Consider the following 25,998-nt stretch of genomic DNA (forward strand, 5'->3'; position numbering starts at 1 on the left):
GGGCAATCAGGCAAGAGAAAGAAACAAAGGGTATTCAAATAGGAAGAGAGGAAGTCAAATTGTCTCTTCTTGCAGATGACATGATGGTATATTTAGAAAACCCCATGGTCTCAGCCCAAAATCTCCTTAAGCTGATAAGCAACTTCAGCAAAGTCTCAGGATACAAAATCAATGTGCAAAAATCACAAGCATTCCTATACACCAATAACAAACAGACAGCCAAATCATGAGTGAACTCCCATTCACAATTGCTACAAAGAGAATAAAATACCTAGGAATCCAACTTACAAGGGATGTGAAGGACCTCTTCAAGGAGAACTACAAACCACTGCTCAAGGAAATCAGAGAGGACAGAAACAAATGGAAGAACATTCTATACTCATGGATAGGAAGAATCAGTATCATGAAAATGGCCACACTGCCCAAAGTAATTTATAGATTCAATGCCATCCCCATCAAGCTACCATTGACTTTCTTCACAGAATTGGAAAAAATTACTTTAAATTTCATATGGAACCAAAAAAGAGCCCACATAGCCAAGACAATCCTAGGCAAAAATAGCAAAGCTGGAGGAATCACGCTACCTGACTTCAAACTATACTACGAGGCTACAGTAACCAAAACAGCATGATACTGGTACCAAAACAGAGATATAGACCAATGGAACAGAACAGAGGCCTCAGAAATAACACCACATATCTACAACCATCTGATCTTTGACAAACCTGACAAAAACAAGCAATAGGAAAAGGAATCCCTATTTAATAAATGGTGTTGGGAAAACTGGCTAGCCATATGCAGGAAACTGAAACTGGACCCCTTCCTTACACCTTATATAAAAATTAACTCAAGATGGATTAAAGACTTAAATGTAAGACCTAAAACCATAAAAACCCTAGAAGAAAACCCAGGCAATACCATTCAGGACATAGGCATGGGCAAAGACTTCATGACTAAAACACCAAAAGCAATGGCAACAAAAGCCCAAATTGACAAATGGGATCTAATTAAACTAAAGAGCTTCTGCACTGCAAAAGAAACTATCATCAAAGTGAACAAGCAACCTACAGAATGGGAGAAAATTTTTGCAATCTATCCATCTGACAAAGGGCTAATATCCAGAATCTACGAAGAACTAAAACAAATTTACAAGAAAAAAACAACCCCCTCAAAAAGTGGGCACAGGATATGAACACTTCTCAAAAGAAGATATTTATGCAGCCAACAAACATGAAAAAAAGCTCATGATTACTGGTCATTAGAGAAATGCAAATCAAAACCACAATCAGATACCCTCTCACACCAGTTAGAATGGTGATCATTGAAAAGTCAGGAAACAACAGATGCTGGAGAGGATGTGGAGAAACAGGAACACTTTTACACTGTTGGTAGGAGTGTAAATTAGTCCAACCATTGTGGAAGACAGTGTGGCGATTCCTCAAGGATCTAGAACCAGAACTACCATTTGACCCAGCAATCTCATCATGGGTATATACCCAAAGGATTATAAATCATGCTACTATAAAGACACATTCACACGTATGTTTATTGCGGCACTATTTACAATAGCAAAGACTTGGAACCAACCTAAATGCTCATCAATGATAGACTGGATAAAGCAAATGTGGCACATATACACCATGGAATACTACGCAGCCATAAAAAAGGATATGTTCCTGTCCTTTGCAGAGACTTCGACGAAGCTGGAAACCATCATTCTCAGCAAACTAACACAAAAACAGAAAACCAAACACCATGTGTTCTTACTTATAAGTGGGAGTTGAACAATGAGAACACATGGACACAGGGAGGAGAACATCACACACTGGGGCCTGTTGGTAGATGGGGGGATAGGGGAGGGATAGCATTAGGAGAAATACCTAATGTAGATGACAGTTTGATGGGTCCAGCAAACTACCATGGCACATGTATACCTATGTAACAAACCTGCACATTCTGCACATGTACCCCGGAACTTAATGTATTAAAAAAAATTAGGTGAACTAAATCTAAACTTATAATTATGATGAAAATGTGTTGTTAAAGTTGTATGTGAATATTAGTAACTCACTCAGAGTCTTAAGTTGTCCTGTCTTTGGAGTTTCAACCCTAAGGAAATATATACATATATATATGTTTCAGTTTTCTGGTATGACACTGAAAGGTGAAGAATGCTGCCTTGTTATCTTATAACTGACTTGGAAGTCCTATAAAGAAAAATATCAAAAATATTGAGCATTTTCTCATCTAAAAATAAATATGTGTTCATCTAATGAAGAGAAATAAAAACGTCTATGGAAGAAAAAAAAAAGGTAAAATTACCAAAAAAAAATTTACATTTGAAGAAGGTTTTGCAGTTTCCAAAATGTTTGTTTAGTCACTTCTTTATACTGTACTATGATCCCAGAGGTTTTCTAGGCAAGAATATCAAGTATATACTTGGGTCTGAGGCATCAACAGACTATAATGCAATGTCTTGGTATTGAACTACAAGAAATATCTTTCTGTGATTAATTTTCCTCATAAAACCGAGGACCTCATTCCTTCAGCATCTCAGCAATGTGAGCAAAGGACATTCATACTTCTTTCCTTCAATTAAAAAAGATATGGTATGTTTGGATTGGCATAAAATTCTATGTTGTCTTGAGAAGACATCAACCCTCTTTGGATCACTTCTTAGGTAACACTACATTCTTTCATTTATCACATGCTTGAAACAAAACAAGGGTCCTAAAGCTCTTACCTGGGGGAGATAGTTTGGAATTAGAAGCCTCAGAGACCAGCCCTGGAATCCTTCTTCACTGCCTTGGAATCCTGCTTCATTACGCTTAGTCTAACTAGTTAGGTTTAATTTTTATAGTCATAGTTTTTTTTTTGTGTTTGTTTGTTCCCCCCGGCCCCATAGAACCTAGTTTCATTTTAACATCAACAATCAAGTGAAATCTTCTTGTAATTCTAAAATTGTGCTCAATTTGGTAATCTAAATGACATAAAAATTATTGCATAGTTCTTATTCTGAGGAGCTTTGAAACACCTTTAACTTAGTACTTCTTAACAACAAATGATACTCACTTATTGATTAAAAATGCAAAGTGACTTCTGGATATATTTGCTGGCTTTTTTCCTCTGAAATCAGTGAGGGTTGGGAGCAAAAACCTGGGGCATATAGCAGGGAAATAAACCCATGCTGGTATGAAATTTCTATACGTTCTGTGTATTGATCTTGAAATTTTCTTTTTAGCTAACCAGAGTATTTGGATATACAGACAAGGGTATATTAGTAAAAAGGGAATGGACTTTTATCTCTTATCTAAAACTTTCCCTCAATGTGTGTTTTTATTTAAAAAATGGAGCAAAATAATTGACACACTACACTACACTACACTACACTACACTACACTACACTACACTACACTACACTACACTACACTTTAGAAGCCTGACTGAGGGGGGAAAAAAAAACAGAAGCCTGGTGGAGAGTGAGAATTTTATCACACTTTAGAGATGGGACTTAAGGAATCATATGGTTCATCCTCCAACCAGAGCCTGAGAGGCAATTACTGAGACTCGTATTAAACCTCCAGTTTAGTCGTGTTGACTGTTCTCCTGGAAGGCAGAACAGCACAGTAGTCAAGACAGGTTTGGATCCCAGGCTTATTGCACACAGCTGGTGTGATCTTGAGCTAGTTTCTTACCTTTCCTAAACTTCAGTTCTTTATTTGTAAAATAATTATACCTATCCTACAGGGTTATCACAAAAATTAAATTAGATATTATATATTAAGAATGTGGCACAATGTCAATAAACTCTCAGTGAATGAGTGTTATTATTAGATAACCCATTCCATTGTAAGGTAGCTCTGTTATTAAGCTATTTTTTAAAATAATGAATCTGCCCAGGTGCGGTGGCTCACAACTGTAATCCCAGCACTTTGGGAGGCCGAGGCTGGTGGAACACCTGAGGTCAGGAGTTCGAGACCAGCCTGGCCAACATGGTGACTCCCTGTCTCTAGTTAAAACAACAACAAAAAACTAGCTGGGCGTGGTGGCGGGCGCCTGTAATCCCAGCTACTTGGGAGGCTGAGGCAGGAGAATCGCTTGAACCCGGGAGGCAGAGGTTGCAGTGAGCCAAGATCGCGCCATTGCACTCCAGCCTGGGCGACAAGAGCAAAACTCCGTCTCAAAGAAAATAAATAAATACAAAATAAAATAAAACAATGAATCAAAATCTGTCTCTCTATAGCTGTCATCTATTTGTGCTTGTTCTCCCATCTGAGAAACCAAAAATAATTGATTTAAAGCATGGCTCCTCCACCTTCCTTTTGGTAGCTATTTCATCTCTGAAGCACTTTGCATTCTTTATGTTGTAGACTTCAGCATATATACTTATTATCCCACTGTACCCCTAAGAGTATAGGCTAAATGAATCCTATTGCTATCATTACTTCCTGAAAAGAACAAAAAAGGGAATCATAAAACACTCAACAAAGAAAACATAGCTATGAAACTGAGAACCAATTTGTCTTTGATGGGAGACAGTTTATAGATGCTGAATCTTCCAGACAAACTTTACAGCCTTGTTCACATACTACCTAACCTAACCTTATTCCTTATGACTTAAGAGATATTAAAGCACCTTAATTAGGTGAAAGTGATGTAATGCCTGCTCCTCCTCCTACTATCATAGTCTTCCCTAGTTGCTCTAGCTTGAAACTCAAACAAGCAAACATACTTGACTCGTTCTCCACCCCTCTCTTCTATGCAGACAAGAGGGAACACTAATTCTATGGTCCAGATATTTGTCCTTTCATTCCTGTTTTTCTTCTCATGGTTGTTAGAGCTGACATTTCCAATAGGTAGATGACCAGCATACAGCAAACTAGCAGCAAAGAAACCAATGCATTAAGAACCAGGACCCCACTCTCATCCTGCCCTGTGATCACCTGCTACTTCTTCCCACTGACCCAACCCAAGTAGAAGCCACAGGGCAAGGGAGCCCATTGGTGTAGTGAATAAAGAGAACTAGAAGGGATGAGTCTGGAGAGGAAGATGAACTTGATTCCACACATTTCTTAACTTCTTTTCTGACTTCTGTTTCTCTCTCTCTCCAGAGGTATCTTTTGATCAAAATCATTTTGAATGTTACATGTTTGATCATGTTGCTCCCCTACTTTTATAATCTTTCCATTCCTCTTAAGCAGACTTTATAGTTTCCTCCTGATCAACCTCCTGGCAGCCTTTCACCCTAAGTTCTGTTTCCACTTTCCTTCTCTGTTGTCTCCTAGGCTTCAGGCGTAACAGACAAGCTGATGGTTCTCCATGTCTCCCAGATTTAGAGACTCCCAAGGACCACATTGCTTTCATCTTATAAGAAGAGATTGTACCTGACGTAGCCCCAGGCTCATAGTAAATGCTCCACATGTGCCTGCTGAATAAAGGGATGTCTGCACTTTTGCACACAATATTCTCTGAACCTGGATTGCCTAATAAATTCTTAATTTCCCTTCCATCTCTGAATCATACTTCTGTGAAATCCACCCTGATCTCTCCCCATGACATCTCCTCTTATGAGAGACTCATTCCTCTGTCCTTGCTCTGCAGTCTGTACACATCTCTTTTAGCACTTATCTCCAGGTGCCCTTTTAAATTACTCACATTCCTCTGTGGCTTTACCAGACTGTACATTCCTTTATGGCAGAGACTGGTATTACACATCCACAGATCCCCAGGACCTGAAAGGATGCCTGATGCATGGTGGGTACTCAATGCACATGCAACCTGTTTACTGAGGAAAATGGACTCGATCCCACTCATTTCTTCTTCTCTGGCTTCTGTTTGTTTCAGAACGACAGAAGGGGAGGTGGAAGAGGTATAAAAATATAAGATAGTATTTTTTACCAATTACTACTTTCATTCCTTTTCCCCATTCCTTAATGATATCTTGGGAAGATTATTAACTTTTAAGTAACTTTTTGCTATAATATATTCAGTCTCATTAAAGCCCCAACACCAAACTTGATTTAAATCACTTTCCTTCCTCCTCCGTGGAGAGGTATGGTCTGCCTCTGAATCACTGCCTTTCCCCTCCCTTCATTCTTCAAGGTCTAGTTCTTCCAGTGTGTTAGGGGCAGAGAGGAAGATCTTTCTCTCTCTCTCTTTAACTGGTTGCAATTGTATGCTTTTTTATGTTGGCTGTGGCTGCTTGTCTGGTGAATGGTAACTGGCTGGCATCCAGTGGCTGGCTCTTTTGTGGGATGGATCTGTGCATTCTTCCTCCGGCCAGTGTAATATTTGGCTCAAGCTTGACCTCTTTCACCTCTGTCAGCTCCTGCCACATTGGAGCACTGCCCAGTCTGTTGACACTGGGTATTCCTTGCCCAGCAGGCAGCTCTCTTGAGTGGAGGGTAGAAGACAGCTGGCTCAAGTCAGGCTCTATTCTCCATGGCCACTTCAACCATAGAAATCTCACATAGCAACCTCATGCCAAATACTGAGTTGCGATGGCTTCATTGCCATGTCTTCTGTCTCTCCTGCCATCTCTCTCCAATTCACTTCTTTCCTGTTATGACTGGCAAAGGAAGCGAGTCCACTGCCTGAGCAGATGTCCAATTTGGAAACCTGATCTCCGTCTTCCCTTCTTACAGGCTACCCCAATTTCAATGAGTGATTCTCCTGTAGCCTCCCCTTTCTTTTTCATGCAGATGGTTGTGTTACCTCTCAAACACAAATCCCACATAAGAAAAATCTACCCTGAAGATTCTGTTTTCCCCTCTTCAGCTTCTGTTTATGGAGGCTAGGGTGAGAGGAGAGGGTTTGATTATAATAGGGGAGCCCCCACAGTAGCACTGAGGTAGGTTTTTGGGTCCTGGAGTCAATTCTATGAAAAATACCACTCAATATCCCCTGATAAGGTTTGCTGAATAAATGAATGAGCAAGTGGATGCATCTATCTTGAATAGTTGATAATAGATGGGAATACTGATGCTGTTGCAATAAGGGGCTAGGTGGATTGTAAAACAGAACAAGATTAGTCGATGACAGAAATCAGATGTAAGCCCTGGACTTCTGACTCAGGGCTAAGTGCCCCAGCCTGCCATCTTTGTATAACCTCTGCTTGTCTCAGCAAGACATGTAGTCATAACATTAATTAATAATGCCACTCCACACATCAATAAGAGCCTTGGAAATTTACCATGAAAAATCAGTTTTGTACTTTTTAGAATTTGCAGCTCTGAATAGGGAGGAAAATGTCATTTCTGCCAGAGGCACAGCATCTTGTTCAGCTCTTATGTAAACTCACTGTCAGGCAATCCTAGAAACTGCCTCCACTTGCCTCTGGGCAAAATGTCTCCTTTTCTTAGAAAAATGTCACCTTTTCTCGAGGAAATGGCAGGTGGTTATTTTTTTTCCAAAGGAAAAATGACCTTTGCATTTTGTTAAAAAAAAACCCAAAAACCCCTCAAGGACTTACGCCTTGATGAAAACACTGAAAACAATTCCATATCTTTTACTTTGTACTTGAGGTTCTACTTTGTAAGTTTTGAGATTACATCTGTCACCACTGATGTAGCCTGTAGGCAAATGTCAGTGACCAGAAATACTGAGTTAAATATACAGGATATATTTAAGGATATAAGATGCCAGAAAATCCTGGCATCTTGTTTTCCAGGAATGTTCAACGGATGCTTATATCTCAGCTCTTGTTGCTCCCAGCTCTAAAACACACACACACACACACACACACACACACACACACACACACCCCTCTCTCTCTCTTACTTTATTCTCATTACTTTAACACTTTAAAGGCTTTATATCCCAATCCTGGATCACAATCTTATACAAGTCCATGAAAGACTCCTCTGAAAAAAATGCCAATGTTGCTACATTGCTTATCATTGTGCTTAAAATTATGTTCAATATTTCATATGAAATTTATACCTGTGGCAATCTAAGTAATTTTTTCATACCAAATATTTTTCTTCTCTCATGAGGACACAGGAGAAAATATATCCAGTATTCTTTCCCACCACCCCCCATAGTCAGATAAGAAAATACAAAAGAAATACAACAAAGAAGTAAGAGGAGTGAACATATTAGGATGTAATACTTTAAAACAAAGAGAGCAGGAAGATAAAGGTGATGATATAAAGAAAGACAGTTCTAGGTTATTAACCTTGGCTTGACGAAACAAAGTTCCCACTTCTTTTGTCAATATTTCATATACGTGGTAGAATTTTTTTCCCTTGTGACAATAGTTCTTGCCATTAAAAAAAGCAAAATTTACCTTACAGAGTTTGATTTTCCAGCAAAGTAGTAAGTTAGATGATGACACTCAAGATTTACCATGTGTACTCTTGTCACTTCACGCAAATCCTCAGCTGGAGCATATGAGAGGCACATTAATTATATTGGATACAGGGATAATGTTTCTGCAGCTGCAGCAGTTTTGATATTTGCAGACTCCAGCGCACTCTATCTGTAATTTCACTGGCAGCTTGCAAAAACCAGCAGAATCACACTTATAAACAAAGGTCTGCATGGTAATTTATCTCCTATTGACTTCAATGAAGTCTCTTTATTCAGAATACTAAGAAATTCATAATTATGAGCTAAGATCTATGACTTAGCTAAAGAAAATGAAAGATATGTTTCTTGCCTCTTGTCACTTATATTCCACATACCTGTGGATGATGACACATATGTGCATATCTATACAATTGAACTTTTCACCGAGCACTTGCAAACCCACATGACAAGCTATAGGAATATGCACCAATATCCTATATTTTTAATTCAAGGAGTGTTATTTCTCTTAGCAGAAACATTTACTTTTCTTCATGCATACTCCAACTATCTTACCCTCCTCAGACTTTTCTTTTTGTTATGATTCGGAATTGACTTGCTTTTATTTTTGGAGTGGGTTACCATAACAAAAATGGAGAGATCATTATTAAACAAATGAAGATTAGGTTACTGATCTGTAAAACGTGCCTAGCAAAAAGAGATGAGCATCCTACGGCATACTTACATGGCACCTAGCCCAATTTCAGTGTCAGATAATGCATACAGAAGAGGTGAAATGTCCCTATTTCAGCTGCCAGTCTGCCAACAGAACAGTTGTCAACATGGCACTACAATTCTGAAAATTTTCTGATACCTCTATGAAGTCTAAAATGATTTAAAGAAGCAAGAGGTGTCTTTAAATGTTCAATGCAGAATCATTTTGTCTCCAGGATCCAAAGGGTGAACATCCTAAGAGTTCATAAGATCTTTTCATGTATCCATTATTTCTAGAATATTATAGCTTTAATTTATTGGGAGATAGTCTTATGGAGATTCATAATGGCTACCATTTCCGAGAGATTCCATGTGCCATGACCTAAGTATTTTATATATAATAACACATCTGGTGAGATGTTTGGTTAAACTAGACTAAGAAAAGCTTTAAATAATTCTGTAAGGACAACATAATCATAGAAGAATCTATGATGATTACAGCGAATCTTCTGCCTCCATAGTAATCCATGTCAGACTAGTGCTGCATAGAAATATTCCTTCCCTTATTTAATCAACAAGTTGAATATTTTCCATATACCTGGTCATGAACTAAGCCTTGGGGATTTATTAACGATCAAGTCAGACACAGGTTTTGATCTCAATGAACTTATTATAGTCAGGTTGGGGAGGCAGGGGCTGGCAAATAAGAATTTCCAATTCAGCTGAGGGAGGATGAGATAAAAATAAGCATCTTTCATAAAAAGCAGATTGTTTCCTGATGAACCAAAGGCTCAGTTCAGAGAGACAGAGTAGTACGAACTGAACGAATTTGACATTGTCTATAAGAGTGCATATGGTGTGTATACACGTGCGTGTGTGTACACACATATACACACCATAGAACACACACACACCATAGAATACTATGCAGCCATAAAAAATGATGAAATCATGTCCTTTGCAGCAACATGGATGCAGCTGGAGGCCACTGTCCTAAGTGAATTAACACAAGAACAAAAATCCAAATACTACATGTTCTCACTTACAAGTGGAAGTTAAACATTGGGTACATATGGATATAAAGATGGAAACAACAGACACTAGGGACTACTAGAGTGGGGACAGTCGGGGCAAGGGCTGAGAAACTACCTATTGGGTACTAAGCTCAATACCTGAGTGACAGGATCATGCATACCCCAAACCTCAGCGTCACGCAATATACCTATGTAACAAACCTGCACGGACACCCCTGAATCTCAAATACAAGTTGAAATTATGTATAAAAAAATAATGCAGATGGCAGTCCAGATAGCAGAATCTGGTAAATCTTTGGATCTAGCTGTGCTCACTTTGGTTCATTGATAAAGCAAGGGAATTGGTGATTTTGGACCTACACTTAAAAAGCTAAAGTGATAATAACTTTAGCTTAATAACTATAATAACTATAATAATAACTATAGCTTAAATGCATTTAGTTATTACTTTTAGTTTAAATTTATCTTAAGGTAAACACCTCTCACTAATATACTCACAGCCAACCACCTACTCCTATACTATTAAGTATAAAAAGATGATGTTAACCCCATATCTTCCAGTCCATTTCTATTATATTTAAATAACAGGCTTTCAGAATTCTTTTTAAAATGCCAATTTTATACCCAGTAGCATACTCTGGTACTCTAATATAACATTCCTGGTGTTATAATGTCTAGCACCATTCTGAGCTCTGCTCTCAGGCCGAGTAGAGGCCCCATCTATATTTTACTTTAGCTCCTCAGAGGGCCAGTGAGCCTTAGTGCAAATTAATATAAATATTTTGTGCAGAATAACTTAAAAGTAATAGTAATAAATGTACATTTAAGTGCATTGACTTCCATGACCTTAGCAGGTAAAATTATCATGCATATCATATCTCAATTACTGTGTGACTAATCCAAATGGATACCAATACTGAAACTAGAAAAAAATGTGAAGTAGCACACTTTGCTATATCTGCACTAAAATGATACTAAAGTTCTTAATCCTGCAGCAGAGATGAGAACCTAGGATAACATTTGTATAGTTACCCCTTCTCAAGTGAACTTTTATCAAAATGTGATTTTAAATGAAGAGGGAATAAAGAGGACTGTGCAAGGCAAAAAGAAAAGACAGAAATGAGAATAAAGAGGCACCACAATAGCATTTGGGTTACAAAGGCCTCTTTTTAAAACTAAATGTTTTGCTGAAGCATAGCATGGTTTTAAGAATTGATGCAATGACATTGTTTTTAATCCCCAAGTGGTCGGTCTGTAGCCAAACTCAAGCACTTTTCCAGGTGTGACATCTGTATCACCTATGTGTCATTATAAAAGGAGAGGAGGCTGGGCGCAGTGGCTCACGCCTGAAATCCCAGCATTTCAGGAGGCCGAGGCGGGAGGATCACGAGGTCAGGAGATTGAGACCATCCTGGCTAAAACGGTGAAATCCCATCTCTACTAAAAATAGAAAAAATTAGTCTGGTGTTGTGGCGGGCGCCTGTAGTCCCAGCTACTCAGGAGGCTGAGGCAGGAGAATGGTGTGAACCCGGGAGGCAGAGCTTGCAGTGAGCCAAGATTGCGCCACTGCACGCTAGCCTGGGTGACAGAGCGAGACTCCGTCTCAAAAAAAAAAAAAAAAAGGAGAGTAGTGGCTAGAAAGTGTTCAGTGCTGCTCTCACCCTCACTGTGAGAGGTCCTGTTATTGGTCTGAGAGATACATTACTAGCAGTGGAGATATTAGGTATTTGAACAAAATGAAGTGGAGTTTTGAAAGTTAGGTGTGTTTAGAAAGAACAAAGAGTAAATATATTGATGGGCTAAGTTTATTTCTTTTCTACTGGAAGATACTAGTATTGGCCAGCTGGCTAGAAATTTATTTTCTGACTTTTAGAGAGACCAAAATGTTTTCATTAGCACCTAAGGTTCATAAATGTCTAAACAGGCAAAATGATGTTATGTCATGGCAGTTTTAGAAAATTATCTAACACGATGTGAGTATGAATATTTTGCTAGATTAAAGCCTTTTTTTAAAAATTGAATTCCTATAACCACTTCCTTTATTTTTATTAGGAAGATAAAGCTAGAGACCTGGTGGTTTTACTGCTTATAATTTCTGGATGTGGTATTATGATTCACTATTATTTATTGCTAGCACTACAGAGAACTGAAAGGGAAAACATTATCAATGCTCTGTACCAGAAAGATTGTGAGAAGGCAGAGTGCCCATAAAAGTGAAAGGTACTTTCTCAGGGGAGTTTGCATAAACACAGGGAACTCTGAAACAAAGCAGCCACAAGAAGCATACTGCAGTAGATAAAAGATTACTAAAAATTTTTTGCTACTTCTCCACCAAAAGGTTCCCCTTCCCTTGAGTCTGGGCTGACCTATGACTCTCTCTGATCCAAAGAGTAGAAAAGTTGCATTTCTCTGATTAGATCATTTGGTTTTAGGAATTGACAGACCACCTCAATGATTTATATCACCTAAATCAATGGAATGAGGTGGAAGTGATACTGTGCAGGATCCAGCCTAGGCCTTAAGAGGCCTGACAGCCTTCCCTTTTGCTCTCTCAAGCTACCCTAAGCTACCTTGTCATTGAGACTGTGTGGAGCAATGCCTGGCAAGATCTCAGGTGTCCCAACCATCCCAGCGGAGGCATGAAGTGTGAGTGAAGCCGCCCTGCGCATGCTAGCCCCAGGAGAGCTTCATGTGACTGCAGCTGGGTGATGAGTCCCAAAGGAAGTCTAGTAGAAGACAGCGACCTGCCTGATCCTGAGTAAGATCGCAGAATCATGAGCCAACGATCTAGTGTTCTTTTAAATCACTTGAGTTTGGCATAGTTTGTTAGGCAGCAATAGAAAACTAAACAGGTACTTCAAAAGATTAGAAAAATTACATTTCTCTGATTCTCAGTGTGTGCTCAGGTTTCAAAAGGCAGCCTGCTCTGGATATAGGTTGGTTATGAAGTGGTGGAAAAACAAGCCAGAAAACATTTTCAAATGACTTCTTAGGCTTTCTTGCAGCTCTTTCTCAGGGAATGTTTAATGAACAACCAGGAAATTGTATTAAACTGCTAAGGAGCTCAGAATGGTTAGGAAGGGCCAAAGAACACTGGGCTGGGGTAGAGTGGGAAATCACTGGATGACCATTAACTGGAAAATCAATATGGAATGGCCAGCACTAAGAAGAGAGGCAGTAACTACTCCTCTGAGAGCAGGCCCATCACCATGCACATGGACCGCAGGTTAATCCTCACTCTTCCCTAGAGGGTAAAAAGTGTAACTAAGATTTCAGATGGGACAGATGCTATGGGACAGAATTTCCTGAAACAGTGCTATAATCCCCAAAGTGAGAAACTGCTCATAGTCCAACATCCTAGACTTATTCCTAGAAGCCACTTAATGTGACTGATAAGAAAGATAAATGTAAAGATTAGGTTTTTTTCTATTGGATAGAAGCCCATAGTCTCCACCCTAAAAGTTAATCCCTACTGTTATTCACAAACACCCCTTCAAAGCAGTTCTGAGCATAGGCTTGGATGGGAGAGGGGGAGGTTAGGATGGAGGGTGTTTGCAAAGCTGTACAGTAGGTGAGAAAGGAATCTTCTTGCTACTACTAAAGGCAGTCGTAGCCCAGGCATATCCACTGGGCATATGATGCGGATTCTGACTTTTGGTTCAAGATAACAGACTGAACACACATCTTTCTCTTTAACAAGGACTTTAAAATAGATAAACCCACAGCAATGAAGAGCCCCAGAGAAAGACTGTTATAAGGACAAGACAATGGAAGAGAATTCTAGAATATGGAATGTCAGTAAAGGCATGAGAGCAGAGGTATCATGACTTTGAAAAGTATATTCCAGAGCAGGAGCTGGCAAACTAAGACCCATGAGACAAAACCTGCTGCCACCTGTATTTGTAATTAAAGTTTTATTGGAACACAGCCATACTCTCTTGTTTTTACATGTTGTCTAGGGCTGCTTTCACGATAGCAGAGTTGAATAGTTGTAACAGAGACCATCTGGTCTGCAAAACCTAAAATGTTTTATCTAAGTATTTACTAATATTTGACCCTTTACAGAGTTTGCTGATTTCGGTTCTAGTGTCTTCTTGGCTGGGAGGGCAGCATGGACAGGAAGGACTCTCAGTTGCTCCACGGAACCCCAGAAGGGCTCAGATTCTGATCTGAGTACATGGAAGATCGGCTTGGCCATTTGCCTGCATGCAGAACTCCCACCACACACCCAAGTCAGAGAATGGGAGTGTCTCCAAAACAGAAAGAAAAATGCCCCAGAGAACAGATTAGACTTTCTTATTCTGTCCCTGCTTCATAACCCTAAATAAAATCTGACTAGTCTTCAAACTCTGCCACCAACGTTGGACTCCCAAGTATCTTTATAGGATTTCACTCTTAAATATGGAAATCTAGAATCATTAGACATGTGAGCACCACACTCTAGTAAAATAAAGGTATGTGAGAAAAAGAGGATATGGATAGGAATAACAGGGGACTGTGTTTGGGAAAAATATAATGCAAAGTCCCTAAGTGTCAGCCATGCAACCACCCCACTAGACAAGGGTTGGAAGACAAAAAAATGACCAGAAAAAGGGAGATCCTCCATAGTACCTAACATGATGACACTTTTGGGGGAAAATATGATTATTTTAAGAAATATATTGCAATAAAGAAAGAGTATAAAACTCCACAAAGCTGTTTATGGGAAACAATATATTTATGGTACGTTACTGGGCTCAGTGAACAAATGTACGAAGCCATAATGATGCAAAAACTATGCAAATTTCACTAAAATTAGTGTAAAACTCCACTGGGAGGATGTAGGAGGGTTACCAGATGCTAAAGCTTCATTTCTTTCTAAAAGAAAGTAAATATAGGTCATGTCTAAACCGTTAAATCAAGACAACTGTATAAGTGTATTTGTTAGAAGTGTGAAGGTACCTACCAAAAGAATTATCTAAAAGAATATAAACTAATCCACTGTCTCTGGGATTATAGGTTTAGAGGGTGGGAAGGGACAGGGTGGAGACATTTTAAGCATGATAAATATTTTGATCCTTTTTTATTTACCATGCACATGTACTGCTTCAACAATTAAAAAAATACATATATATACACACATGCTTATTGTTGAACACTGCTTCTAGAAATCTGGAATCAGTAGGTCTGGGGGCACAGGAAACTGTATTTTTAAAAAGCTCTCCAAATGGTTCTGACAAAGTTAATCTTGTGCCCTTACTTTCAGAAGCACAGATATAGAGGTAGCGACCACTGAAAGAGCAGTGATATCTACCTGCTCAAGTGGAGAAGTGCCAGGGGCTGAAGAATTCTAGGATCGGCTGGGCATGGTGCCTCATAACTGTAATCCCAGGATTTTGGGAGGCCAAGGCAGGAGCCTTGCTTCAGGCCAGGAGTTTGAGACCAGCCTAGGCAACAAAGTGATACCTTGTCTCTATAAAAATTTTAAAGAAATTAGCCCAGCATGGTGGTGCAAGCCTGTGGTTCTAGCTACTTGGGAGGCTGAGGTGGGAGGATGGCTGGAGCCTAGGAGCTGGAGGCTACAGTGAGCTATGATTGTGCCACTACACTCCAGCCTGGGTGACAGAATGAGACTCTGTCAAGAAAAAGATGATGAAAAGAAGAAAGAAGAGAGAAGAAAGAAGCAAGAAGAAGAAGAAAAGAAAGAAGAAAAAAAGAAGAGAAAGATGAAGAAGAATGCTAGGATGCTCGCGAGTTTTTCTCTCAGGACACTTTCTTGTGATTTTACTAATAAAATGGATAAGTACTAAAGGAAGGCAAATAAAAATGAACGGGTTATGAGTTACTTCTAATTCAACCCCTGCCTATGGAAGCACTTCATGAATAGGTTAGCTCTCTTCTCTCTCGTGTATGCTGCAAACCACAAGCTTTGATTCAAAAATTAGCCTAGGGAAAAACACAAAACATCATGTAAAGAGGGAAGCTTTTTAACTGAAGGATGTTAGATAAATAACTATCTATCAGACTCTGTGGTTTCTGTGTAAGCCATGTTACATCAAACTTGATTTTTAAAATACTTTAAAGAATGTAATCAGGGTCTCTAGTGTTTACAAATGATTGCTGGGATGTGTAGAATACTTAATAACCAGAACTCAGAGGGTTTCTGGGCACTATGATAATTCTTTCTGAGAAACCTTCTGGAACATCATAGGATCATCAGGGATTGGCTCAGTGATTGTCAATAAGCAGTTGTTGTCAAAAAGCAGCCAAAGGCACACTGCCCTCATTTTCTCCTGTTCTCCACACCTTCCCAGGAGTCAGTGCTGACTAAGAAAGAAATAATTCCCAACTCTACCCTTGTTTCTCTTGTACAGGACCCTGGTTCAAACTTTTTGGTACAGAGGATTTTTCTTTGTGCCTACACAAACTACTGACATCTTTTTGCCTAAATTAGAGATCACCTAGATCTGGAGAAGTTGATTAAAATACTTTCATGTTTATTTCAATGTCAAATGAGACTGCTCACCTTTTCAATACCAATGACTTATCATTTATATCTGTAGCATCTATTATTTGTGTTAATTTTTGAGGTTCAGTTGATATATAAAGTCATTATAAAAAAGAAAATTAATTTTGTCTTTACCATGTACTTGTCTTTTAAATTTCATCCAGAAAATGAAAAACTGGTTTGTTGGTGCTTCAGTGGTCCACTACATTGTCCAATTAGCATTGGCTAGGCTATACTGTAAAAGAGGAATTCAGCCTATTCAAATTTCATTTCTTCATTTATAAAAGCATCCATCCAATCACCATCCATCCATCCATCCATCCATCCATCCATCCAAGAAGTACTTATGAGCACCTGTTATTTGCCCAGCGCTGTTTTATGTGCCAGGAACATGTAAGTAAAACAAAATATTAGCCATAGAGCAAACCTCTATGCCAAATGGGCTAAAAATTAGTAGAAAAATTCTATGAGAATGGTTTTAATTACAGGTATATGTGTATTTGTGATATTTTGGTTTTTTTATTTGAGGATATATGACTCTATACTGTCTCTGATGTTTGCTACAAGTCTAAGTAGTTCATCTTTACCACTTATGATGATCATTTTACTCCATACTTCACCATAAATCCACACTGAAGGTGAAACATTAATGTACACGGTGGCGGCGTACCGCTTTTTCTAGGCATTTCTCACTACTGTGCCTCTCTGCATGTGCTATTTCCTCTTCCCATGGTCTTCCTCACTTGTCCACCTAGCAGATATCTGTTCGTCATCCAAAACTCTTTCAGGCATCATCTTCTCTATGAGGCCTTCCCTAAGCACCTCCCAGCAGAACGGATTCCCCCTTTCCTCTGTACTACTGTTGTACTTATGTACATATTTTTATTATAGCATTGATATAAATACTCATTAACATGTCACTGGTAAACTTCTTGAAGATAGAAACATTTGTCTCATTTTTGCATCCCTAGTAATTTGGGATTTGCTAGTAATTAGCAAAATATCTGGCACATTCACTAAATATTTGCTGAATTGAACTGAAGAGCCATTCCCTCTATTATAACATGTGGGATGTTGCAGAAATGTGTTTTTACATGTCATTTTAAATTATCTCACAATTACAGGTAAACATTTAATATTTTTGAATATTTAACAAGCATTACATTTTGTTGGATTAAACTCTTTTCCAATGAGAGACATTATCATCCCTATAAAAGCCTAATAAAATTATACAGTTAGCAATATACTTTAAAAAATTTCTGTTGCTTAGCTGGGTGTGATGGTGCATGCCTGTAGTCCTAGCTACTTGGAAGGCTGAGGCAGGGGGATTGCGTGAGCCCAGGAGTTTGAGTGCCACCAGCCTGGGCAACATAGTGAGACCCCATCTCTTGAGAAAACAAACAAACAAACAAACAAACTTCTGTTGCTCACTCCTCCTACTCTCCTGACTTTGTGCCAATATTGTGGTTATTACGTACCTATTATATTTTGTTACAATTACTTGTTTATGGGCCTGTGGCCCCTCCTAGATGTGAACTCCTTGAGAAACAGGTCTGTGTTCTTCCCATCTTTATAGCCCTGGTGCACTGCAATGACTATGAAAGGGAGGTGCTCAGCAAGTTTAATGCATAGAGGACTAAATAGGAGATGGTGAATAGAATTAAATCTTTGGTTCTTTTATCTTGCCTAGGACCTGCTTTGTGATTATCTTAAATGAAGACAATCTGCTAAATTCTAAATAAAGCTTTGACTTTGTGGTTGAATAAAGCTAACTTAGACTGTGTGGGTGTGGCAAACTAGCAAAATGAGTAAAAAAGAAAAAAGGTTTTCTATTCAAATATTTTTATTTTGTCTTTTAAGTTTACACTGAAATAAGTCTTTTCTAGTTTTGAAACATGAAATAGTGGAAAGAAAAATAACTACATTTTTTATTCTAAAAAGAAATGGATTTGCGAAATATTTCACTGAAGTTCAAAAGCAATGGGGAGTCTTTCCCCTTTCCCAAGATGGAATTAGTCCCACAATTTTGTTTTATTCTAATCGTAGGCAATAGGGTAATTTTTATTGAAACATTTGATGTTTGTGAGGTTTTGGCAACATGAAGATGTGGATGCTCAGTAAAATATCACCAAATGAATGGCAGAGTTGAACACCCTCTAACTCACTCTTGTAGAAAATTATGTACACATGACTCTTATAACAGTAGTGTTTGGAAACGTGGTGAGTTAGTTTTGAAACTTCATCTCAACTTTTAAGGAGATATAATATGCATTATTACTCACAAATGAGTGGCAGTGACAAATATAAAGGCACCATAAAAAGTTATTTATACAGAAACTATATGATAAATGGCAATACAGCTTTGGTGATATTTAAAATTAAAAATGTCAGATGAATACCTCAATTTTTTTTGTTTCTCTATACACAACCACTTTAAAACCCATGGAAGAACAATTCATAAGTGTATTGGTCATAAAAATGGCAGAACTTTTTCTCCAAAGGAATTCTCTAATTTTTGTATCTATTAGAACTGATTGAGTTTATAAAGTTGATATCATGAACTAAATAAATGTGAAAAACATGACAATGGTGATAGAGTATATTCCTTTAGAGATATAGTTATTGTACTTTATAATAGTATTCTAAGGAATTTAAAAATTACACTATACCAAGAAAAATTTCTGAAATTGAGGCAGTTATAGCCTACCAACCAAAAAATGTCCAGGACCAGACAGATTCACAGCTGAATTCTATCAGAGATACAAAGAGGAGATGGTACCATTCCTTCTGAAACTATTCCAAACAATAGAAAATGAGGGAATCCTCCCTAACTCCTTTTATGATGCCAGCATCATCCTGATACCAAAACCTGGCAGAGATACAACAAAAAAAGAAAATTTCAGGCCAATATCCTTGATGAACATCGATGCAAAAATCCTCAATAAAATACTGGCAAACTGAATCCAGCAGCACATCAAAAAGCTTTTCCATCACAATCAAGTCAGCTTCATTCCTGGGATGCAAGTCTGGTTCAACATATGCAAATCAATAAACGTAATCCATCACATAAGCAGAATCAATGACAAAAACCACATGATTATCTCAAAAGATGCAGAAAAGGCCTTCGAGAAAATTCAACACCCCTTCATACTAAAACCTCTCCATAAACTAGGTATTGATGGAACATATCTCAAAATAATAAGAGCTATTTATGACAAACCCACAGCCAATATCATACTGAATGGGAAAAAATGGGAAGCATTCCTTTTGAAAACTGGCACAAGACAAGGATACCCTCTCTCACCACTCCTATTCAACATAGTATTGGAAGTTCTGGCTGGGGCAATCAGGCAAAAGAAAGAAATAAAGGGTATTCAAATAGAAAAAGAGGAAGTCAAATAGTCTCTTTTTGCAGATTACATGATTGTATATTTAGAAAACCCCATCGTCTCAGCCCAAAAACTCCTTATGCTGATAATAAGCAACTTCAGCAAAGTCTCAGGATACAAAAATCAATGTGCAAAAATCACTAGCATTCCTATACACCAATAATAGACAAACAGAAGGCCAAATCATAAGTGAACTCCCATTCAAAACTGCTACAAAGAGAATAAAATACTAGGAATACAACTTACGAGGGATGTGAAGGACCTCTTCAGGGAGAACTATAAGCCACAGCTCAAGGGAATAAGAGAGGACACAAACAAATGGAAAACATTCCATACTCATGGATAAGAGGAATCAATATCATGAAAATGGCCATACTGCCCAAATAATTTATAGATTTAATGCTATCCCCATCAAGCTACCATTGGCTTTCTTCACAGAATTGGAAAAAACCACCATAAATTTTATACGGAACCAAAAAAGAGCCCACATTGCTAAGACAATCCTAAGCAAAAAGAATAAAGCTGGAGGCATCACACTACATGCCTTCCAACTATACTATAAGGCTACAGTAACCAAAATAGCATCGTACTGGCACCAAAACAGATACACAAGCCAATGGAACAGAACAGAGGCCTCAGAAATAAACACCATACATCTACAAACATCTGATCTTTGACAAACCTGACGAAAACAAGCAATGGGGAAAGAATTCCCTATTTAATAAATGGTGTTGGGAAAACTGGCTGGCCATACGCAGAAAACTGAAACTGGACCCCTTCCTTACACCTTATATAAAAATTAACTCAAGATGGATTAAAGACTTAAATGTAAGACCTAAAACCATAAAAACCCTAGAAGAAAACCCCGGCAATACCATTCAGGACATAGGCATGGGCAAAGACTTCATGACTAAAACACCAAAAGCAATGGCAACAAAAGCCCAAATTGACAAATGGGATCTAATTAAACTAAAGAGCTTCTGCACTGCAAAAGAAACTATCATCAAAGTGAACAGGCAACCTACAGAATGGGAGAAAGTTTTTGCAATCTACCTATCTGACAAAGGGCTAATATCCAGAATCTACAAAGAACTTAAACAAATTTACAAGAAAAAAAACAACCCTATGAAAAAGTGGGCAAAGGATATGAACAGACACTTCTCAAAAGAAGACATTTGTGCAGTCAACAAACATAAAAAAAGGCTCATCATCACTGGCCATCAGAGAAATGCAAATCAAAACCACAATGAGATACCATCTCATGCCAGTTAGAATGGTGATCATTAAAAAGTCAGGAAACAACAGATGCTGGAGGGGATGTGGAGAAACACGAACGAACGCTTTTACACTGTTGGTGGGAGTGTAAATTGGTTCAACCATTGTGGAAGACAGTGTGGCGATTCCTCAAGAATCTAGAACCAGAATTACCATTTGACCTAGCAATCCCATTACTGTGTATATACCCAAAGGATTATAAATCATTCTACTATAAAGACACATGCACACGTTCACAATAGCAAAGACTTGGAACCAACCTAAATGCTCATCAATGATAGACTGGATAAAGAAAATGTGGCACATATACACCATGGAATACTATGCAGCCATAAAAAAGGATGTGTTCCTGTCCTTTGCAGAGACTTCGATGAAGCTGGAAATCATCATTCTTAGCAAACTAACACAAAAACAGAAAACCAAACACCACATGTTCTTACTCATAAGTGGGAGTTGAACAATGAGAACACATGGACACAGGGAGGAGAACATCACACACTGGGGCCTGTTGGTAGATGGGGGGATAGGGGAGGGATAGCATTTGGAGAAATACCTAATGCAGATGACAGTTTGATGGGTCCAGCAAACCACCACGGCACGTGTATACCTATGTAACAAACCTGCACGTTCTGCACATGTACTCCAGAACTTAAAGCATAATTTTAAAAAATTACACTATACAAATCTTGAATCAGCACTTAAAAGACATAAGGTCAAATTTAATTTCTTCATTGTTTTCTAGATAAGGAAATTCATATTTACAAGTTATGGGACTTATCCAAGATCATGGGCCAGGCAAGAAAATTTAAAATCAGACTGTGAAGCCAAACCTTGTTCATTACTTTTTCATTTACTCTGTGTAATTTTTGTATTTTATGTGTTTCTGTCCTTAGCAATTTGCCTCTGTATTTCCACATGAAATAAATTTCAATTGTAATTTGAGTAGACATCTGAGTAATTATATATGAAAAATAATTTTTAAGGGCTAGAAAAGACTCATATATTAAAACATTATATAGGGACATATACAGACCTAGTCCAGTTTAAAATTTTCCGTATGAGATGGGCATGTATATTTCAATAACTAACCTGGGTGATATAGCATGATAATATTATAAGATTAACACAGATTTTAAAATATTGTGGCTGAATATAAGTTAGAAAAGTGTGAAATGTTAATTACACCCCTAAGAACAAACTCTAGATATAAATTAGAAAAGTGTCAATCTCAAGAGTCCATTGAATCCAGCAAACAGAAGGGGTAGTTTAAAAAAGAAGGCAAAAATTATATTCAAAATTGTTTCCAAATTAATTCAACTTGATATTTTTAAACTTAGGGGAAACATAATTTATGCTTTATGCTTTTCCTAAAGTGAAGTGACCTTTGTCTTTTGAATAAAAACACAAAAGAAGCTCCTTATATTTGCCTTCAGAAAAAAAGATGTTGCAAAACAATTTTCTAAACCATGAAGGATCTTACCTGTTTCCATTTTTCCATCCTGTGCTGCAGGCCCATCCGGAATCACACTTTTCACCTGCAGAAACTCATCAGGCTCGTCTCCACCAATGATGGTAAATCCAAAGCCCATGTTGCTCTTTTTTAGGGTGGTGCTGAGGAATGTTCCCTTCAACTGGGATGCATCCCGGGTGAAGAGTGGTTTTTCTACATTGGCCAATATAAGTTAAAAAAGAAAAAGGCATGTTCAAGTCAAGTTCTCAGACAAGAGAAAGCCAGCCCCTGAGCAGCGACAATCCCAGGGGTAAATGTGGGGGGGGTCTTATACAGCAAATGCAAGCAGGTGGTGACTGCAAGAGGAGCAAAACTATTAGAACTTCCTACACATGAAGAGCAGTCCCAAGCATCCAGGGAAAGATGAAAAAGCTGTTTGGTGTGGAGACAGACTTTTTGTCAAATCAGTTTCCACTCATTAATTTAGCCTTCTTGTGCTTAAAAAAGGCTGTGTCAACAGGCTGCCAGAGCCTTCTGAGAAAGAGGACAAGGAGCCCAAATCATCCAGACAACATCTGGATCTGTTCCTGTTGTTATTATGAAAGATTCCAGGTAGGAGGTATGTGTCAGTGGCCGATCCTAAACTAAGCCTTGAAGAAATAAGGGTAGAGAAATGAAATGGACATGGACTTGTGATTTTTTTTTTAAGTGAATAAGAGCACAACATTTCAGCATGTGCAGTATCACAAACAGAGAAACAGTGGAATGTGATCACATGCTCAAAGGTCCAGATTGCTTAGAAAGAGTACCTGTATGTGGGACTGACTTTTGTTTACACTGCTCTATTGTGAGATACTATAAAGATAACCAGATAAATAAATTGCTATTGGCTCCGAGAGTGTTTAGTATACTCTAAAATGTGAGCAAAAGGCAAGCCAATGTTTTTAGATATAATTATGAATGTAAAGGTAACACATTTTGTCACAATATGTTGATAGATTCAAATCATATGCCCGAATAATCTGAATAGGCACTGCATAGATTTACCTGCTAATTTGTTATATAATATGCTTTTCCAGCTATGATCTGTAATAAATATATTCCTAAGTATAGTAAGTGTTTTAAAAAATAATAATCATACTAGGAAACGGAATTAATATCTGCTTTAAATTCCATCACAGATAAATATTTTATATGATTCTTTTAAAAATGTGTTATATTTAGGTGGTCTGATTTAATATTTTTAACAGCCAAATTGTATATGGTAACTCAGTTAAGTATTCTGCGTGATATCTTTGTTGTTACATTTTGGGTGACAAGTAATAAACTCTAAAATAATGAGTCATTCTATTAGACTTCTGCTTTTTCTGTCCGCTTACATATCACATGTATCTTTATTAAAAACAGAGGTTCTTTAAAACATAAATAAAAACCACATATAATCCTTTCTCCTATGTTTTCTTTATCAAATTAATGTTTATAGTTGGAGATAAGTTCATCAGGAGACATTTACATTCATTTAATCATGCTGCAGTATATGGCGTGAAAACTACCAGCAGGCAAGCCTAGGCCTCCCGACTCTAAAGGCTGTTTTGTGCTTTTACTTAGAAGCTCACTAGCTGTGAAAAGTTTCTGCAGCAACTCATCCCACTACGTGGCTCCCAGGTGTAGACAGGTCCCGCAAGCAGCCCTGGGACATACCGAACAGCCAGGGCCTCCCTGCTGGGTCGCGCTGATAGTAAGACAAATCATTCACGCTGCGCGACCTCTCCGGGGCAGCACGGGGGCGGATGGATTTGGGCCTAGGTAATGTCCATGAGGAGCTGTCTACTGTCACAAAGGAGAACAAGCCTCATTCTTGTGCTTGGTCTTTTAAGGACAAACTTATGAGTCTCTATGAATCTCTCAGTTTACAGTGCCACTATAAAAATCCATTAATCTCCACGTGGTGACATGCTGTACATTCCTATAAAGTACTGCCTGTGGCTGTAACTTCATCTGCGGTTGCTAAAGGCATTAGTTTAGAGAGAATGCAAACATCCAGCTAAAGCTAATAGGAAGGTCTGGAGAAAGCAAATCAATTTTTCAAAATGGTCCAAGCTACAGACATATTTGGAAGAGCAGGCAGTTTGACAGACAATTTTCCCTTTGAAACATCACATGCTGACAGGTATCATACCTCGGAAACCTGGGGCCTGCAGGGGCTTTGTTCCAAGTTCTGTGTGGGGCATGTTATGTTGCTGTAGCTTCCTTTTTGCTTCCAGGACAGGATTTTCAAACTGTGTTCTTCTATTTATGTGGCTAAAAAAGAAAATTTCAGATTAGGATAACAGTGGGGCAAAGTCATTTAAAAGACCATATGTATGGCTCTATAGAGAGCAGGTGATTAAGGGCCACCTTATCTGATTACAGTCAAGTGCCTCACCCAGCACGCGGTCAGGCTCCTGACTGGGCTGGCCTGTGTACAACACACATTTCTGTGACAAGTGCTGAGTTTTCAAAGGCTCTCTCATATGTTATTCTATTTACATTATGCATAATTCAGCCAAAAGAACTAGAATGTGCACTTGCTTTCTGGTCTACTGTGTTCATTTGAGATGAGTTTAATATGCATGAAACTAAGTGGTCAAGAAATGAAATTTATACTGAATGGTATTGAAGAGAAGAGCATCACCTGAGCTTTGCAAAGTCCCCATATCCAACAGGATAAATGTGAGGTAAATTCACTGATAGAGTATAGCAACCAGAGTCTGCACTTTTTAGAGTTGGTCCTGGATTGAGAGACTGGGATCCAGGAGAAAGAGTTTGCAGAAGTTACAGAATACATATGTAGGACAGTTGATGCTGAAATCAAGCAAAAGTAGAGAATTCATATTCTACATGGTGAGAGGGCAAACTTGTAGGTATCAGATGCAGAGTGGCTTGAAGCAACTGTGGCCCAGCTAAACTGAGAGCTTATAGTCCAAGCAAACTGTGAATTCCTGTATAGCAGGCTGTTTGAAATGCAGAGTTCCTTATCTGTGGGGAGAGTAGAAACCAACAAATCTGCTTTTAGTGGTGGGCCTATGCTGCTCTTTCTTTAGGATATAAACATCCCATGAGAGGGCTGGCATATACATTGATACATAGAATTATGGCAGGCAAGCATGAAGAGGAGAGAAGGAATGGAAGAGAAACTGACAAATACTGAGTACTTAACTCTTGGCCAGTTACTATATATAGTTTTCCTCAGTGAAGTTTCCTAACAACCCAGACTTGCATTCTAATTATTCACCTTTTAAAGGCAATGAGACTGACACAAGGAGAGATCGGATTATTTGCTCTAAATCACATGTCTCGTAAGTGGAAAGGCTGGACTTGGCC

General features: G+C 38.4%; 1 protein-coding gene across 14 annotated transcripts in view; it reads right to left on the minus strand.

Annotated features, from left to right (window-relative positions):
• MAGI2 (membrane associated guanylate kinase, WW and PDZ domain containing 2) overlaps positions 1-25,998 on the minus strand; it is a 1,434,944-nt gene that overhangs the window by 302,995 nt on the left and 1,105,951 nt on the right. For all 14 annotated transcript variants that reach the window (XM_024358207.3, XM_024358205.3, XM_003318553.7 and 11 more), the window contains 2 exons: positions 24,815-24,936; positions 22,666-22,848 (listed from right to left, as the gene is read on the minus strand). In XM_024358207.3, the coding sequence (XP_024213975.1) occupies positions 22,666-22,848; positions 24,815-24,936 (305 nt within the window). The remainder of the gene's footprint in view (positions 1-22,665; positions 22,849-24,814; positions 24,937-25,998) is intronic.

The sequence above is a fragment of the Pan troglodytes genome, chromosome 6 (genome assembly GCF_028858775.2).
Source record: "Pan troglodytes isolate AG18354 chromosome 6, NHGRI_mPanTro3-v2.0_pri, whole genome shotgun sequence".
Classification (NCBI taxonomy): domain Eukaryota; kingdom Metazoa; phylum Chordata; class Mammalia; order Primates; family Hominidae; genus Pan; species Pan troglodytes.